At 34.8% G+C, this 18,362-nt stretch overlaps 2 protein-coding genes across 2 annotated transcripts; both read right to left on the reverse strand.

Moving 5' to 3' along the window:
* LOC107923390 (uncharacterized) lies at positions 1–3,377 on the reverse strand. Its single transcript, XM_016853599.2, has 3 exons — positions 1,915–3,377; positions 1,150–1,411; positions 1–643 (listed from the first exon to the last, which is right to left on the reverse strand). The coding sequence occupies exons 1-3, from the start codon at positions 3,045–3,047 to the stop codon at positions 458–460; spliced, it is 1,581 nt and encodes a 526-aa protein (XP_016709088.2). The 5' UTR covers positions 3,048–3,377; the 3' UTR covers positions 1–457.
* A 2,078-nt stretch (positions 3,378–5,455) lies between these two features.
* LOC107923391 (putative casein kinase II subunit beta-4) lies at positions 5,456–12,826 on the reverse strand. Its single transcript, XM_016853600.2, has 5 exons — positions 12,192–12,826; positions 7,857–8,103; positions 7,004–7,113; positions 6,745–6,910; positions 5,456–5,938 (listed from the first exon to the last, which is right to left on the reverse strand). Exons 1-5 carry the CDS (start codon positions 12,405–12,407, stop codon positions 5,808–5,810), a joined length of 870 nt encoding a protein of 289 aa, XP_016709089.1. The 5' UTR covers positions 12,408–12,826; the 3' UTR covers positions 5,456–5,807.
* Between the last annotated feature and the right edge of the window lie 5,536 nt (positions 12,827–18,362).

The raw sequence follows: 18,362 nt of genomic DNA on the forward strand, positions 1-18,362 counted from the left end.
TGAGAAAACATGCATGATTTTCTTCATCGCAAAATCAAATCAATCGAAGTTCACAACAAACACCGAGACTGGATGAGGTGTCACCAGACTTGCGTACCAATACCACCACTTACATATTATTACATCACGATCATCATCTACCTCATCTTTACAAAACTGTAGGAAAAGCAGATATAACTAAACCACAAATATGGATGGTGCCATCACCATCTTCAGCTCTTTGTCTTCCTCTGTGCATGCTAGGGCATTCTTCCCAGCTCTTACAATAATAATTTCTTTTAAAGCCATCTCTTCTCCCATGCCAGGCATGTTAAATTTACAGCCTCTTGACCAAACACCGAGGACTGTAAGGAGATAACAGCATAAAAACACAAACCTATTTGATAAAGTCCCGCAAATCACGATCCTCTCGCCACTATCTCATGTATTTTCAAAACTAAATGAGCAGTTGTTAGTCTCACATGATAGGAATGGGAATGGGAATGTTGTCATTGTTATTAGTATGATGCATTTTCTTTTGCACTGCTTTAACCGCTATTACTCTTGCTGCATTTGCTGCTCTATTAGCTGCAGCAACTGCCTTGTTCACTCTCTCATCTACCTTGGCCACATCATAAGCTTTCTCTGCTGCCCTTCGAGCCTCCTGCGTATCATACCAATGATTATATACATAAAATCAGTCTTGACCAGTCGTTTCAGTGTTTCATGATTTCTGATGTCACAGAAAAATGATGATGACTGTAACAATCATGAAATGCGTTTCATTGCTAAGCATAATTCTTAACCACAAAACAAGCCAAGGAAAATTTTTGCAATCATCAAATTTTAACGAGTATTATGCCTCTCTTGTATGCGTTTTACAAGCTATGGTTCTAAAACTTGGGCTCCTCTTGGTACTTCTAAATTGCAAAAAGTGGCTCATCAATTTATCCAACTCTAGGTTTGCACCCTGATATTTCACATAAAAATCACCCAAGAACATGCAATTATTTTCCCTGCCATGCCAAATCAAACAGCTGAGAAGACCATAAGATAGGACTATCCAAATCAATGACAAGCAAAGTAGAAGATTATTACCTACAACACCAAATACCTCTTCATTGATATTTTAAAAAGGATTAAAAGTTAAAATTAGAGAAGTCAAAGTACCTGCACTGCATTTAGTACTTTTGAATGATAAACAGCTACAGGTGATACTGGATACGTAGAGTTCTGTGTGCTTGGGACATTAAGAACTCCATTTTGCCAATGACCAGATTGTGCTTCCCCATTTCTAAATGTATACATTCCAAGCCCTTGTCGCCTACCCTCATGCCAAGCACCCTCGTAGCAATGGCCATTTGCAAAACAATAGACACCAAATCCGTGCATCTTGTCTGCAAAATATTCCCCAGCATATGTATCTCCATTCCTAAATAGAGGAAATCAAAAGATTCAAATCAAAAATAGTACATTAAATACTAAACAATGATCATGAAGCAGATAGCTGGATATTCTTTAGAATTAAAAAGCACTCCTCACATTGCAAAGGTTCATTTAAACGTAATCATACTACACTTTCTGTACATTGCTTGATCTTCATTTAGATGAAACCTATTTACTATTCAAGCAAACAAAAGGGTTCTCAATCAGATCCAACAATATAGGGTGATCATGCAACAAAACCAATGCCAATTTCTAATCTCTACACCCTTATATTACTTCTCAACAAATGGTAGTACAATAAAGCATTATGAAGAAAAGATCATACAGAACCTACAAGCATATTCCGACACCAAGAACCATGGCAAAATAAGAGTGAATCTCAAAATCAACAATTGATAACTAAAGCAACAATTAGAAACAGGAAAATTATTCATAGCATAAACCAGAAAGATGTAAAACAGAAACAAATCAAACCGATCTTTATGTTACCTAAAATGGTAATGTCCAAGTCCATGCTTGACTCCGCATTTGAATTCCCCAACATATCGACTTCCATCCTCACAAGTATGGATTCCACAGCCATGACCCTGCCCATTAGACCACTCACCTGCATAAACATCCCCAGTGTAGAACCTATAAACCCCAAATCCATGCCTAAGGCCCTGCTTATACTGCCCACGATACCGGCTTCCTCTAGCCCACGTTTCCACCCCATAGCCATCATACTTGCCATCCACCCAGTCCCCCTCGTATCGTCCACTCAAATAATAGTAATAAACGCCGCTCCCTGAACATTTCCCCTTATGAAACTCCCCTTCATAAACATCTCCATTGCTATAAACCTGAACCCAACACCCCGAATTCGCTCGCTTTTCAGATTTTGGTCGAGACCCAATTGACCAAAAAACAGGCAAATGAGGCCTCGAGAGTGAAGATGATGGCTTGAGCTTAATTGGAAAAGAACGGGCTAAGAACAAACGAATAGAAGGAAGTCGAGGGAGAGCGAGGTTAAGGGAAAAAAGCAGCGCAGCGGAGAAAGCGAAAGCCGATAGGAAGTCAAGTAAAAAGGAGTGGCTTGGATGCGAAACTAGGAAGTAGAAAAAAGGGAGAGATAGAAGGAGGATTAAGCGTAGATGAACCCGGAGACAACGCAATTGCTTGAAACGACGGAGAATCCGATAAATGAAAGATTTAGCAGCAATGGAGAAGGAAAAAAAGGAAGCGGCATTAGGGGAACTGAAATGAGGGGGCGACGTAAAACGGTACAAGGTCGGGGTTTTTGTAAGAGAAGGCGTTTGGGCCAAAAGGGGTCTCTTGTAAGGCGTCGGCGAAGAAGAAGAAGAAGAAGAAGAAGGTGATGAAGAAGCAGGCGCAATTGCGTCATTTTGGGGAGGGTTCTGGATAACTATCTGAGGGAAAACGGAAATTGGCGTCGCTGTTGTATCGGAAAGCTGATACACACTATGATGGTAATTAAAATGTTGCAGGTGATGAGATGGAAGACTATGATGATGATGATGTTGGTGGTGGTGGTGATGAACCGTTGAAGGTTTAGGATTAAAATCGGAAGAGACGCCGCTGCTTTCTTTTCCGATCTGAACTTCCGATTTCTTCTGATGCATTAAATACGTGAAAAACAACTTCCCCGAAACTCACCCCTTCTTAAAAAAAAAAATTTATTTTGCTTTCAATCAAATGGAATAAAATTTCAAATCTTTCTTTTCCTGGGTTTTCCCTTTGTTTGTGTGCAGTGGAGTGATTTTCTCTTTTTTCAATCTAGAAAAAGCCTTTCTTGGAGAAAATGTTTTCCTTTTATGTATATCTTATAATCCTTTTTTAAAAGAGCAATGCTTGCGTGGAATTTATTTATGCTAATCCATCCTTTTAAACCAATACACACTTTCTTATTTTTCCTTTGAATTTCATCCCTCTTACCCTATAAATGTTCCTCCTTTTTTTCTGTTACGACAACCTTAATGCCACAATATATATATAATTTAATATTTTTTATTTATAAAAATGCAATTTGTTCACTATTTTTAAAAAAAATATATGTTAAACATACTCGGTCACGAAATTATTTCTAAACCGACTTTGAGTTTTTAAAATTTCTAATTATTTCTCCTATATTTATTTCTTTTACTTTTGTTGACTAAATCAGAGGAAGAAAAAAAAGATTACTTTGGGTTTGACGATTGATTTCATTCTTTTAATTAAACTAATATATTGGCTTGCGTGAGAAGCACACAAATATGGTTTTGTTGAATCTTGATTTCTAAATAATTTTCAACGTATCCTCAATTTATGTATGGATTTTTCCATTTAAATTTATCTTGATTTAATTATGTGATTTATGTTTGTATTTTATAATAATTAATTTTGATTATAATTTTTCAAATATATATTATTTATAATTGATAATACGCTCAGCAAAAAGATATTTAAGAAATCAAAAACTAATAAGATTGAATTGGATGGAATTTATTCTCTATTTAATTTTAATTTTTTATAATATCAATTTTTTATTTAAAATCATTTTTAAAATTTTATATAAGAATTATTGATTATGTTAATTTACTTCAAAAGTATTTATTTTCGAAATAAAATCCCAAAATTAATATAAAAGCTAAAAATTAAATTCCATGAGAACAAAATCCTATTTGTAACTTCAAATAAAATGAAGGAGATGGGGGGAAGCCCGACTTCACTTGGGGAGAATGACAAAGATAGCGGTTTAAACCTACCAATAACATGAATCCGACGTGGCTTCACCCAATTTATTTAAAAAAAAGGGGCGCCTTTGTCTGTAATTGGGCCCAATCCAAGCAGAGCGGAACTATTTTGTATTTTCGCCGCCATCGTAATATATAAATAAAAACATCCTTCTTTTGAATGTGGACATGGAGAATGGAAAAGTATGAAGAGTCTAGATGAATTTATAATTTTGAAAAGAAAAAAAAGGGTTGATGGCATGAGATTGAATGAATGATGATGATGAAGAAGAAAAGGGTTTTTGGTGGATATATTGTTTTAGAATGGAAAAGGAAATATCAGTCTCACAATAAAAATGAATTGTATGAATCAGCCGAAAGCTTTGATCAAGTTAAGTACAAGTAGTTCTTCTTTTGGGAGTTGGGACCTATAATTCCAAAAAGAAAATTACCATATGTTTCCAGACTATTTGAAAATGGCATGCCTACTTATACTGCTACAGTAGCATTTCTTTTTCCCCAACACTGCTACATGCTTTTCATCATGTGGTTAACCAACCTTCAAACCAAAAAGAATTGAGAAATAAATAATAATAATAAAATTAAGGGTTATTCAAGATTAAACTTGAGATCAATGTCCTTTTGTTATTTCACTTATGATTAAGGGGTAGAATTGAGTTGAAAACTTGAATATAAATGCTTTTGTGGTTCTGGATAATATAATTTTTTAGAGGTAGGGAAAATATGACTGAGGAATCCACGTGTTGAAAAAGTTGGATAATTTTGCCCAGCCTTCATCTTTCCATAACGCAAAATGCAGTCGTGTTTGGTTTCTCGGCACCATCAGGCAAACAAACAAAACCAGCCGAATTTCCAACTTTCTCACTAATTGATTATTATATTGAAGAGGAAATCATTTTGTAAAATGACTTCTTTTTTCCCCGCTTTGTTTCACCTGGAAAGGATATTATTTGTTGTAAATCATGAATTATTCAAAAACAAAATACAATGCAAATTGTAATTCATATGACTCTTTGACGGTATCTTTTGATTATTCCACATTTTTCAAAGCTGGTGAGTTTATGCACTCTGCAGCGCCGAGAGATAACATGAGCCTGCCATGTCCGTAGGGTAGGAGTATGTTGCCAGGCAGCAGCAAGCGACCAACACACAAGTTACGCAATGAAGGAACGATTGTTTGTCCACGCGGTCAGGGGAAAACCAAAATTCATACCTACTCTATAGTCTAGGATGGCAAGGGTTTACCTTACCATTACTACTGCAGTGCAAATGCACAATAAAGAAAGAAAACACGTTGCTCAAAAACATGGGGCTACTACACCTGCAACTGGATATAGCTATCTTTAGGGAATACATTCAGAACAATCCTCAACCCACGATAAAAGAAACACGCTTACAAATGCTCTGTTCAATTCATTAATAAATTCTAGGGTAGATACATAAATATTTGTGCTCAACTAACAGGGCCATGTTTCATTGCCATTTAAATCCTCCTACCAATTCTTTTTCTCTGCACTTCATTTCCTGCATGTTAGGACATCCACGGCAGTGAAAGAATCACCAGGCTATGTGAAAATTGCCTGCTACTGTCCATCCGACTATAGGAGATCTCAGCTCAACTTACATACAACTTGCGGTTACTGTATCACATCAGGGCTTATGGATCTTGAAGCCAAAAACTCTTGGGATGTAGTTTTGGGCTGGCTTTTGTGGCATTAGGTGTCCATATGTCATTAGAAAAAGATGTGGAAATGTTGTTCCAAAATATGCTCCATCAATATCTTGTTAATGTCAAAGAAAATTAAGCTGTAAAACAAAAGTAATAACATCCATGATATGGTTAAAAGCAAATAGGAATAACTAACAAGTCATACCAATTGCTTGGTTCCACCAACCCAGAGATATTGTTAAAGTGCATTTCACAAGCACGGGTACCTAGCATCTCATAACTTCATAATGTCCGTTCATCCGAGAAATTCCTTGAAACTTTAAGATTCTACAAAATCCTAGCAGTTTCATAGTTTTTGGGATGGAGCTGCGGATATATTCACACTGCATAGACAAAATGCAAACATAGCAACAAGGGAAAATAATAGGGTTTCTCCCGCTAAAGTCGGTGCCGGACCAGTCCCACAAAATCCATCATCAAATATAGATACAGAATGTGATAAAAAGCCAATTTCATTTAGGCAAAGCATGCACTGAAATACATACATCCAAATAAAGCCAATAATGATTCCCATGATAGAATTAGCACAAGTCACCAATCACCCTCCTAATTCTCTAGAATATGATCAAAATGAGGCCTAATATGACCTACGAGATCTGATGATAATCCATTCAAATTATAAGCAATTTCATAGCTTTACTACTTGGGGGCAAAATTGATATGCAAGGACAAGGAAGGCAGTTCAAAACAAAAGAATGACTGATTTCAGTAAGATGTAAGTAGGATGTCCGTCAGATGTCACAAGCAAGCTTACTATAGTAAAGAAGTCACTCTCTAGTTATTGTAGTTCTAAAACAAGTAAATTTGTTATTCTCCATTAAAAGCCTGTAAAGTTGCAGATGAAATTAAAAAGGATACTGCCTTGATACTTGGATCGAGGATAATATATATCTTCACATTTTGGACAGTAGACTTTCACAGTACTTGAACGAGGAATATCTGACTGGCCAACTGGAAGACAATGTTGTCCACAGCAGAAAGCTCTTGGGCATCTCCCAAAATCATAGTTTTTGTATTTCTCCAACTGAAACAGAAGTTGGAAGTAACTTTGTAAACAAGATATGACAAAGTCAACAGAGAGCAAAAGAAAATACGGAATAAATAACAGCAATTTTACCATAGCAGACATTCCCTTGCTAGTTAATATGTAACGGACATGTATAAGACCATACAACATCTCAGCTGCCGATTCAACCAATTCATTCTGTTCTTCAGTGAACATATCACCTATAAAACCCAAAAGATGTCTACTTAAGAGCAAGAATCAATGTGCATGGAAGATTGACGAGTTCATATAAACAACAGTACCATCAGTACACTACAGGGATGATGCATATAAACAATAAAAAGCAAAAAAAAAAAAAAGTACGTAGATATAGATAATAGCATTATAACTGCAAACTACATGGTCAGAAATGCTATGTGAAACACAAGCTTTGAAACAACTGCAATAATATGTTTCCTCAATGCACGTAAAGTGATATTTCTGGTGTTCAGATTCTGCAGCAATAGCAAAAATTCAAAAGTATAGTAAAAAAGGCTTTTGACAATAAGAAAAACGGAACATCAAATAAGGTTGTGCATTCTCCATATAGACTACTATACAAGTCCCGGTCAGAAGATAAGACATATAACAAGTCTAGTAATGGGTAATGGCATATAATCAGATTAACATTCAGCAAGTTACAGAGTCGGTCAACATTCGTCTTAATGTGGGCCATAAGTAACCAAACAACCAAAATAAATTTGAATGCCTCCCAAAAAAAACTTTCATCCATCATTTTAAATTCTTTCCTGGAGAAAATCCTCATGAAGGCCCAAAATAGCATACTTATGGACTTATGAATCGAAGAGGCAAAGAAATCTGTTAAAGACTGGTTTGAATTTGGAAAATAATATCATCTCTATGAGTGAATATCAAATCAATCAAAATTCATAATTTCATATTACCGCACTACAAAAGTGCTTACCATGGGAAGATTCAACATCCAATATTAAATCGAGCGCATAGTCATAGTACGGAACTTGACTGCTCAACCCGCAAAGATTAAAATCATCTTGGATGTAGTCATCATCAACTTCACAGAAAAGCTCATTGCCGCGCAAATTGCAAAACCATGAGATCCAAGATGTGTCATCTCCATCAGAACCACTAACATCTGATTCTTCACTGTCTGTTTCAGACTCCTCTGCAATCAAGGACAACATTAACAGTAACTGAGAAGAACCTTACGTTTAATAGTTTTCTTATCAATCATGATTGATGACCTCGATAGTCTATGCCCTGTCTTAGGAAAAACATATCAAGAAGGAAAAATGAAAACTACATAGAAGTATAATGAAATAAAACCTACTTTCAGTAGGCCAAGATCCCAATAATTTAGCTTTAAAAATGCACTTTGTAAATGGATGAGGTTAAGTACGAAATCTGCAAATAATCATACTTAACAAAGGAATTAGTATTTAAACACTTTTCACATACAAATACACCAACATATCACCTCGGAGCTGCCGACAAATGCTTAAAAACCTAGATCCTACCAAATCAAATTAACTCGAAAATATGTCAATACATCCTCAGCAACATACGATTCGTCACAAATTAATCAAAAGAAAGTGAAAGACAAGTAACTAACCATCACATTTGGCTTTGGAGAGAGGTGCAGAGTGTTGAATATTGGCAATATCCCACATTAGGAAAAGATAGAAAGGGAGGGGGTTTGGTTTGTTATATATAGAACCCCTCCCCCTTTGGTTGTATCATCCCAAAATCTTCTCCTTTGTAATATTTCTAGAGGAAATATTAATTTGGTAGTGTCCGAGGACGTAAGCTAAATTGGCCGAACCTCGTTAAAACTCTGGTATTTTATTTCTTATTTGTTTGCTTTTATTTAATAGCTTTATGTTGGTTATATTTATTTAGTTATTATTGCTATAAATATCTAAGTGAGTTCTGTCTAGTTGTTGGGTTTTAAGCGGGACCATTGTGACCCCTCCAATTTAACTGGGAATTTTCTTAGTATAATTGTTGGCATAATAATTATCTAAATATTTCTGATAATATTGTTATTAATATTATCGTCGCTTCCGCAACAATTGGTATCCGAGCCAAGGTTTTGTAGTATGCTCTGTGTTTGCAGCTTAGTCTGATCTTACACATCAGAAACATTTCCTAAAGCTTGTGGGTATTCTACATTTGGTGGCTATTAAGTAGAAGCTATGGCAAAAATGACAGAAGAAAAACCATCCATATCAACAACTTCCACTTCGTACATTTTGCCGAGGATTGGAACTGCAAATACGAGATTTGTAGTGGAAATTTTTGATGGAACAGGTCATTTCGGCATGTGGCAAAGTGAGCTTCTAGATGCCCTCTTTCAACAGGGTCTAGATATTGCCATTGAGGAAGAAAAACCAGAAGGGGTTGATGATAAAGAATGGAAGACCATCAACCGATTGGCATGTGGTACAATTCGATCATGTCTTTCCAGAGAGCAGAAGTATACATTCAGTAAAGAGACTTCTGCAAGTAAATTGTGGAAAGCATTGGAGGAGAAATTTCTGAAGAAGAACAGTCAAAATAAGTTACATATGAAGAAAAGACTGTTTCGTTTCAGTTATGTTCCTGGTACCACGATGAACGAGCACATTACCAATTTTAATCAGCTGGTGGCTGATTTGTTGAATTTGGATGTGACTTTTGAAGACGAAGACTTGGCGTTAATGTTGTTGGGATCGCTTCCTGAGGAGTTTGAGTACCTTGAAACTACTCTACTTCATGGAAAATCGGAAGTAACTTTCAATGAAGTAACTGCTGCATTGTATAGCTATGAACTACGCCGAAAGGATAAGTTGAAAGGTTCAGGTGAAGCAGCAGTGGAAGCATTGGTAACAAGAGGTCGTCAGCAAAGTCAGTCTAAGGGGAAGAGAAGAAAGTCCAAAGGTCGAGCTGTTGCCAAAGATGAATGTTCTTTTTGCAAAGAAAAAGGACATTGGAAGAAAGATTGTCCAAAATTGAAGAAAAAAGGGAAGACTCCGCAAGATGCAAATGTTGCAGAATGCAATAGTGAAGCAGAGTCAGACTTTTCTCTTAGTATGACATCTTCAACATTATATGCAGATGAGTGGATCATGGATTCTGGTTGTTCCTATCATATGTGTCCCATTCGGGAATGGTTCTTTGAATTTCAAAAACTAGATGAAGGGGTTGTTTACATGGGTAATGATAACACATGTAAAATAGCCGGGATAGGTTCAATTAAACTGAGGAGTCATGATGGATCTACTAGAATTTTGCGGGATGTACGATATGTCCCAAAGTTGAAGAAGAATCTCATCTCTTTGGGGTCGTTAGAATCTAAAGGCCTAGTTGTGACAATACGAGATGGAGTTCTTAAAGCAACTTCAGGAGCATTGGTGATGTTGAAAGGCATAAGAAAGAACAATCTGTATTACTACCAAGGTAGTACAGTGGTCGGGACAACAGCAGCAGCAATTTCGAGTACCAAGAAGGACGCTGAGGCAACACAGCTGTGGCATATGCGTTTGGGCCATGCTGGTGAAAAATCCTTGCAAACTCTAGCCAAGCAAGGATTATTGAAAGGTACAAAGACTTGCAAACTTGAATTTTGCGAGCATTGTGTTCTGGGAAAACAACGAAGGGTGAAATTTGGCACTGGGATTCACAATACTAAAGGTATTCTGGATTATGTGCATTCTGATGTATGGGGACCGTCCAAGACTCCATCACTTGGAGGAAGACGTTATTTTGTCACCTTTATTGATGATTTTTCCAGACGAGTTTGGGTGTTTCCTATGAAGAACAAAGATGAGGTGCTTGAAGTTTTCCTTAAGTGGAAAACTAAAGTTGAAAATCAGACAGGAAGGAAGATTAAGGTTCTCCGATCAGACAACGGTGGAGAATATAAAAGCGATCCTTTCCTGAAGATATGCCAAGATTGTGGCATAGTAAGGCACTTCACCGTAGGTGGAACACCGCAACAGAATGGGGTGGCAGAGCGTATGAATCGAACGCTTGTGGAGAAAGTTCGATGTATGTTATCTAATGCTGGATTAGATAGAAAGTTTTGGGCTGAGGCTGTGATGTACGCTCAACATCTCATCAATCATTTGCCATCATCTGCTATAAATGGCAAGACTCCTTTGGAGAAATGGTATGGAAAACCTGCTACTGATTATGACACCTTGCGCATTTTTGGTTCTATTGCATATTATCATGTGAAAGAATCAAAGTTAGATCCAAGAGCAAAGAAGGCTCTATTCATGGGCTTCAATGCTGGTGTTAAGGGATATCGTTTGTGGTGTCTAGAGGCAAAGAAGACGATAATCAGTAGGGATGTTACCTTTCATGAATCTGCCATGTTGAATAAGGTAAATCCAGAAGGAGTGAGTAGTACTTCGCAGCAGGTGGAGTGTACTCCGCAGCAGGTGGAGTTTGAGCAGAGTGTGGTAATTCCAGCAAAAGGTACCACTAGTGATTCTTCATTGGCAGATGCAGAGTCAGATGAGGAAGAGGTTTCTACCCAAGAACCTCAACAGCAATCAGAGCCAATTGCAGTCAGAAGGCAGAGACGAGAAATTCAGAAACCTGCTCGTTTCACTGACACGGTAGCTTATGCACTTCCAGTTGTTGATAATATTCCATCCACTTACACCGAAGCCATTCAGAGTTTAGAGAATAATAGATGGTTAGGTGCAATGGAAGAGGAAATGCAATCTCTAGAGAAAAACAAGATGTGGAAGCTGGCACAACTACCAAAAGGGAAGAAGGCGATTGGTTGCAAAATTGAAGACACTATTGAAGTTTGTGTTATGAGAAGATGTTCGAAGATGTGGAATATCGCCAAGGTGGAGATTTGTTGAATATTGGCAATATCCCACATTAGGAAAAGATAGAAAGGGAGGGGGTTTGGTTTGTTATATATAGAACCCCTCCCCCTTTGGTTGTATCATCCCAAAATCTTCTCCTTTGTAATATTTCTAGAGGAAATATTAATTTGGTAGTGTCCGAGGACGTAAGCTAAATTGGCCGAACCTCGTTAAAACTCTGGTATTTTATTTCTTATTTGTTTGCTTTTATTTAATAGCTTTATGTTGGTTATATTTATTTAGTTATTATTGCTATAAATATCTAAGTGAGTTCTGTCTAGTTGTTGGGTTTTAAGCGGGACCATTGTGACCCCTCCAATTTAACTGGGAATTTTCTTAGTATAATTGTTGGCATAATAATTATCTAAATATTTCTGATAATATTGTTATTAATATTATCGTCGCTTCCGCAACACAGAGCGTGAATCACGATGGTCAAGCTGGGATTTACCAGTGGAAGTTGAAGGAACAGAGGATCTTTCTTTGTCTTTTCTGTTGAAGCCCCTCGAAGTGGATGGAGACGACTTCTCTAGATGCTTGTCCAGCACATCGTTTAATCGCTTCCGATCAAACGGTCCTCCAACAAGCTCCGATTTCGAAGACCCTCCTCCTCGATCTCTGTGACTGTACATAGCTTTTATTTATTGTTATTATTTTTCACCACCCAAATTCCAATTGCTATTAATGGTTAAAAAGTTCAAGCTTACATTGCGGGGAGAGTGAGAACCTAGAATTGAGAAATAAAGGGGAGGGGGTTGCAGGTCGGAGGAGGAAATGGCGGCCGTTTTCTTGGAGAAGTGAAAAAGGAAAACGAGGCTGGATGAAGCGGATATGAAGGATGAGAAGCAGGTAACGTAGGGCTGAAGACGGAGAAAACTAGCGTTTCTGAATACGAAAGGGAGAAACACGAGCTCCTCAAGGTGCTCCCTCTGTCTCTCTTGTTTTCTTGCCCTTTGCTTGCTGCTGCTGCCTCCGTAATTTTTTTCCCTTTCCGATTTCATTTCTCGATTTTTCTGGGATAAATTGCACTTCACATCCTCAAATTATGGTTCGCATTTTAAACCCATCTCTGGACTTCAAAATATTCTAATTAAATCCCAGTATATTTATATAGTATCAATCATGTCCTTCAATCACCCATACCTAAATGGTAATGCGAGCTCAAATCTTATGCGGATTAAATTGTAAATCTTATTAAGCAAATAACTTAAATTTGGTGTGTTAAAAAAAAACTGGCTTCCCTACGTTTTATTTGCACCGTTTTTTAACTTCCTAAATCCGAACTAATAATAAATAATGTTCATATATGCTTATTTAACACTAATTTATGGTTAAACTGATAAAAAATATTATAACTAGTATTCAATTTTATCCACCATAAGTTGTAAGTGAAGTGATAGAAAATTATGTATAAATAGTAGTATAATTACAGAGATACATTTAAAGAAATACTGTTAAGGGATATGTTTGATATGTGTGTCATGTTGGGCAAATGACCAAAAAAAACCCTCTTTTTTCAAAAATTATCGAAATGGGCCAATTATCTAATTATTTATCGGAATGGTCCATTTTTCGCGAAATCGCGTCCACGTCAGCAAGATGTCAGGGTACGCGCCAGGAAATCGCGTCCACATAAGCACGATTTGCTGACGTGGACACAAACCGTGCCTCTAGGATGCGATTTGCTGACGTGGCATCAGTTTATGTTTTTTAGCTTGAAAAACTTTCAAAGGCCATAACTTTTGGCTCGGTTGTCCGATTGAGACGATTTTTTTTATTTCGAATAACTTTTCGAGATCTACGCGCTGACAAATAGCCGAAGGCGGTTTGCCGCAGTTTTCGTCGAAAAAGATCCTTTTTTGCCCCTAAATTTCGATTTTTTCGGTTTAAAATTGAATTTTGAAACATTCAAATCATTATTTTCCTTATTTATTTGGAGTAAACACCGGATTTTTTTTACAGAATTGTTGTATTATTTTTTTTGATTTGACACGTGTATGGAATAGGTCCGATAAATTGTTAGAACGTAGGTAATATAATTAAGATAATAACAGTATTTTAATAATATGTCAATTAATTAATTTAGTTTAGTTGGTTAATATGCTTGCTCTTTTCCTTTAGTACATTGGTTCAAACAATACTGTTATTATCTTAATTATATTACCTATGTTCTAACAATTTATCAGACCTATTCCATACACGAGTCAAATCAGAAAAAATAATACAACAATTCTATAAAAAAATCCGGTGTTTACTCCAAATAAATAAGGAAAATAATGATTTGAATGTTTCAAAATTCAATTTTAAACTGAAAAAATTGAAATTTAGGGGCAATAAAGGATCTTTTTCGACGAAAACTGCGGCAGCGCGTAGATCTCAAAAAGTTATTCGAAATCAAAAAAAAAATCGTCTTAATCGGACAACCGAGCCAAAAGTTATGGCCTTTCAAAATTTTCCAAGCTAAAAAAACAAAAACTAATGCCACGTCGCGCGCTTTGTGTCCACATCAGCAAATCACACTTACGTGGACGCGATTTCCTGGCGCGTACCCTGACATCGCGCTGATGTGGACGCGATTTAGCAGAAAATGGACCATTCCGGTAAATAATTAAATAATTGGCCCATTTCGGTAATTTTTGAAAAAAAATGGCTTTTTTTTGGTCATTTGCCCTGTCATGTTTATAGTGTTTTTGACATATTTACTAATTTAAATAAATTGTATAATTACAAATTCAGATTTTCCTAGTAAAAAGAAATCAACGGTACGTTTGGTTCACTGTAATGGAATAAATATATAATTGAATAGAGCTGTAATGGAATAAAGTTGTTATTAGTAATTTATTTGTTGGTTGAATGAAATGGAATGGAACTGTTATAGTATTCTTATATTTGGTTGAATGGAATGATGTTGTAATAGCATAAGGAAAAAAAAACTAAAATGACTAGAATACCCTTAACAAAATTTTTTGTAGGTAGATGATTATTGTTATTGTTATTAAATTTCAATAAGATTATTATTAAAAATAATAAATAATTTAACCATATTTTAACATAATTATTATTAAATATAATTTAATAAAATAATATATAATTTTATAAAATTCTTAATATAATTATTATTATATGAATTAAAAAATCATAATATATAATACTATAAAAATAATATATAATCTACTTTATTATTTTTAAACTACAATGCATGTTTAATGTGCTAAAATATCATTAGTGACTAATAAGGAATTTGTTAAATTGTGACTAAATAGCTTAAGTGACTAATAAGGAGGGATTTAAAAGGCAATCAGGCCCAAATTATATGGGCTGGACAGTTTGGGCAAGAAAATAATGAGAAACAAGGGCAAAATTAGAAATTTTACAAATTAAACATATAAAACAAATACAAAATTGAAAAATCTAGAGATTTCATCATTTTTCTTCAGCCAAAACGCCATAGGAGAGATTTTTCAAGCTGGTTTTTCATAATTTTCATCATATAAGTTCAAGTTTTGCTTTTTCTTTGTAATTTTTCATGTTTTGTGACTTTTACAATTAAGTCCAACTATTGAATTCATTTGTTTTTTATTCTATGAATGATTTTGAAAGTTACAATGAGTGAGTACTGGAATTTTATGATTAATTATCATAGATTTGAAGCTTTAATTTCATTATATTGTGATTTTATTAAGTGATCTTAGTAGAAAAAAAATTTAGGACCTAATTCTGAAAAAGTTAGGAATTGGAGTTTTGTACTGAAATTCTGAATATCAAAGGCTGTATAATAGCCTAAAATGATTAGATAAAGTTTTATTTGAGGAAAATTTAGTTCAGTTAAAGTGTTAATTGAGTAGGGACTAGATTGTAAAAATTGTAAATTTTAGGGTAAAAGTGTAATTTTAAAAATTGAAGGGCATAAATTGCGAAGTGAATTAGTATTGAATTAGATGCCAATGAATGGAAAATTTATAGTATAGATCGGGAATCCGAAGATAAACGCAAAAAAGAGAAAATATTAAACTAGTCCCTGAATTTTTACAAATTCTACTGATTGGCCTAGGTAAGTTCATATGGATAATTTTAATGAATTTTTATGAAAATTTCATGAATTCTATAGTATGTTATTGTATATGAATGTTATTAAACTGAGATAATTGTGAAAATATGAATGTTTGAATAAAAGTTCTAATTTAGTGGAACATTGGATTGAGTACTTTCGTTCAGTGACTCATACGCATTGACGGAAAAGACTATGGTTGGACCATGGCAATATGTGATATGTGATTTTCGTATAAGACCATAGCTGGGCTATGACATCGGTGTGTATGTGCTTCCGTGTAAGACCGTGGCTAGGCTATGGCTTTGGTGTGTGATATGTGATTATATGCAAGACCATAGTTATACTATGGCATTGTGAAAACGAAGTACTCAATTCCGTAACCGTTCCGTAAATTGATTCAGAAAAGTAAGCGATAAATGGACCCAAGAAATTGAAATTGATTATTATTTTATATTGAGCTTAATTAAGTAAATATTGAGGTAAGTAATTTTATTGAATTGAATGAGAAATATGTGTTAGTATTGACTTATGTTATATGTGTTATTACAAGTAAAATATATTGATACATAAAATTTTGCGCTAATGACTAAATTACAACATATATAAAAGTGATATGTGAAATACATGATAAGGATGATTAGTGAATTATGGCTGAATAACGAATTTAGAAATGTATTACATGTATTAAAGATAGTGAAGATATAAGTATACGGATTATCAGTGCAAGGATTAAATTGTAAAGTATATAGAAGCATTATGCGAAAAGTTTAAAAGTGATATATGTGCATAATAGAAATTGTCCAAGTAGACGAGATTAGAACTACTAGAATATTAGTGGCATGCCATTAAGTAACCTTAGCGCGCTCTCTGATTATTAGCAAATCAATGCTCTCTGATTATTAGCACATCAATGCTCTCTGATTATTAGCACGTTAGTGCTCTTCGATTAGCACATCTATGCTATCTGTATAGCACTTTAGTGCTCCCTGTTCATTAGTGCATAATAATGCACATATGTATTTATTCCGTTTATCCGGTATGTTCTATAAAGTCTACTTCAGGCTAGGAATATGAAATAGTGAATTGAAAATAGAATGTGAAATATGTTGCAAATATATGGAATATATGAGTTATATACTCATAAAATGACTATGGAATGGATATTGCAATTGTATAATGAAATGTGAAGTAAATTGTGAAAAGCTATTTATACAGCAAGCATGAGAATTGAGATACTTGTGAAACAAATGAGATATGATATGGTTGTTGTAATAAACTCAAGTGTGAAATGTCGAGAAAATAAGTTTATCAAAGTTGAATTTATATAATATATATGCAAGTACGCTAACCAGTGTGGTTGCTTGATGCATAGGCAAGTGCCAAGCCATTGGCGGAATGGTAATATGATTATTTATATAATGCATTGAATTGGTAAGTATTGAAGTGAAAATATGCTGGTGCTTGTGAAAAAGTGGTAAGGTTTAAATTATGCAATTTTTTTTTCAAGAAATGACTTATTATGCGATCAATTCGGGGAAAAAAAAAGGGTTTTGGTTAAATGCACTAGCTTGTAACCATGGTTGAATGATATGATCATGACTTGTGTGTTATGCATACGGGATAAATGTGGAAAGTAAAGAAATGCAAATGAAAATAAAGAAAATTAGAAGAGTTAAAGTTATATATAAAATCTTTCTAAGCTTACATAAGCTTACTCCTATGTGTTTAATGTTCTTTGTTGATTGACGTGAAATTGGTGGATCAGATCAACACATCAGGGCACACTATCCAGATTACTTTGGTAAATATTATTGTGCATCTTAAGGTTTATATGTCATGTATAGGGTTTAATTAAAAGGAAGTGAAGGTGTTATAAACTTAGTTATCAATATTTTTCACTAAAACAGTTTTGGACAACAACAGTAGTCCGAATTTGAAAATTCACCAAAAATTGTGGAAATCGAATTAGAGGTTTAATAAAATATGAAATAAAATCTTATTGAGTCTAGTTTTACATAGAAGAAACGGTGTAAGCAAAAGAATTTCATATTATGAGATATTTAAATTTTTATGAGACAGGGTTAGAGTGATTTTAGAATCCCCTGTTTTGACTTTGGAAAATCATTAAAAATTATATAAAATTAATTATGGGTTATAATTTATATGTTTAAAATTATTAATGAGTCTATTTTCAATAGAAATAAACGGGAACATCATCCAAATCTCGTACGAGGATATAATTATTTTTTAGCGAAGAAAGGTCGAAACTGTCACACAACATAACAATGATGACTTTAAAGAATAAAGTGTACTTATTGACTAAACTATAAATTTTAAAAATTTTATGGTAAGAAGATATGTGAGTCTAGCTTCAGAAAAATTTAGCAAATCTTAATTCGGAGTTCCGTAGCTCAAGATATAGATAATTTAATGACGATCACTTTAGTGGACAGCTTTGATATGATCATAAGTAAATAATGGAATTATGTGTAATTAATCTGTAAACTCCAGTAATATTCTGTCACCCTATTCCGGC

This window comes from Gossypium hirsutum, chromosome D11 (assembly GCF_007990345.1).
Source record: "Gossypium hirsutum isolate 1008001.06 chromosome D11, Gossypium_hirsutum_v2.1, whole genome shotgun sequence".
NCBI lineage: Eukaryota > Viridiplantae > Streptophyta > Magnoliopsida > Malvales > Malvaceae > Gossypium > Gossypium hirsutum.

Excerpts from the sequence above, each read along its gene's own strand:
- LOC107923390 (XM_016853599.2), bottom strand. The coding sequence starts at position 3,047 with ATGCATCAGAAGAAATCGGAAGTTCAGATCGGAAAAGAAAGCAGCGGC. Across the intron at positions 1,412-1,914 it reads CTTGGACATTACCATTTTAG|GAATGGAGATACATATGCTG; the intron begins GTAACATAAAGA and ends TCCTCTATTTAG. Across the intron at positions 644-1,149 it reads AAGTACTAAATGCAGTGCAG|GAGGCTCGAAGGGCAGCAGA; the intron begins GTACTTTGACTT and ends TATGATACGCAG.
- LOC107923391 (XM_016853600.2), bottom strand. The coding sequence starts at position 12,407 with ATGTACAGTCACAGAGATCGAGGAGGAGGGTCTTCGAAATCGGAGCTT. Across the intron at positions 8,104-12,191 it reads ACCATCGTGATTCACGCTCT|TTACTGTTAATGTTGTCCTT; the intron begins GTGTTGCGGAAG and ends GGTTCTTCTCAG. Across the intron at positions 7,114-7,856 it reads GGATGTTGAATCTTCCCATG|GTGATATGTTCACTGAAGAA; the intron begins GTAAGCACTTTT and ends TGGGTTTTATAG.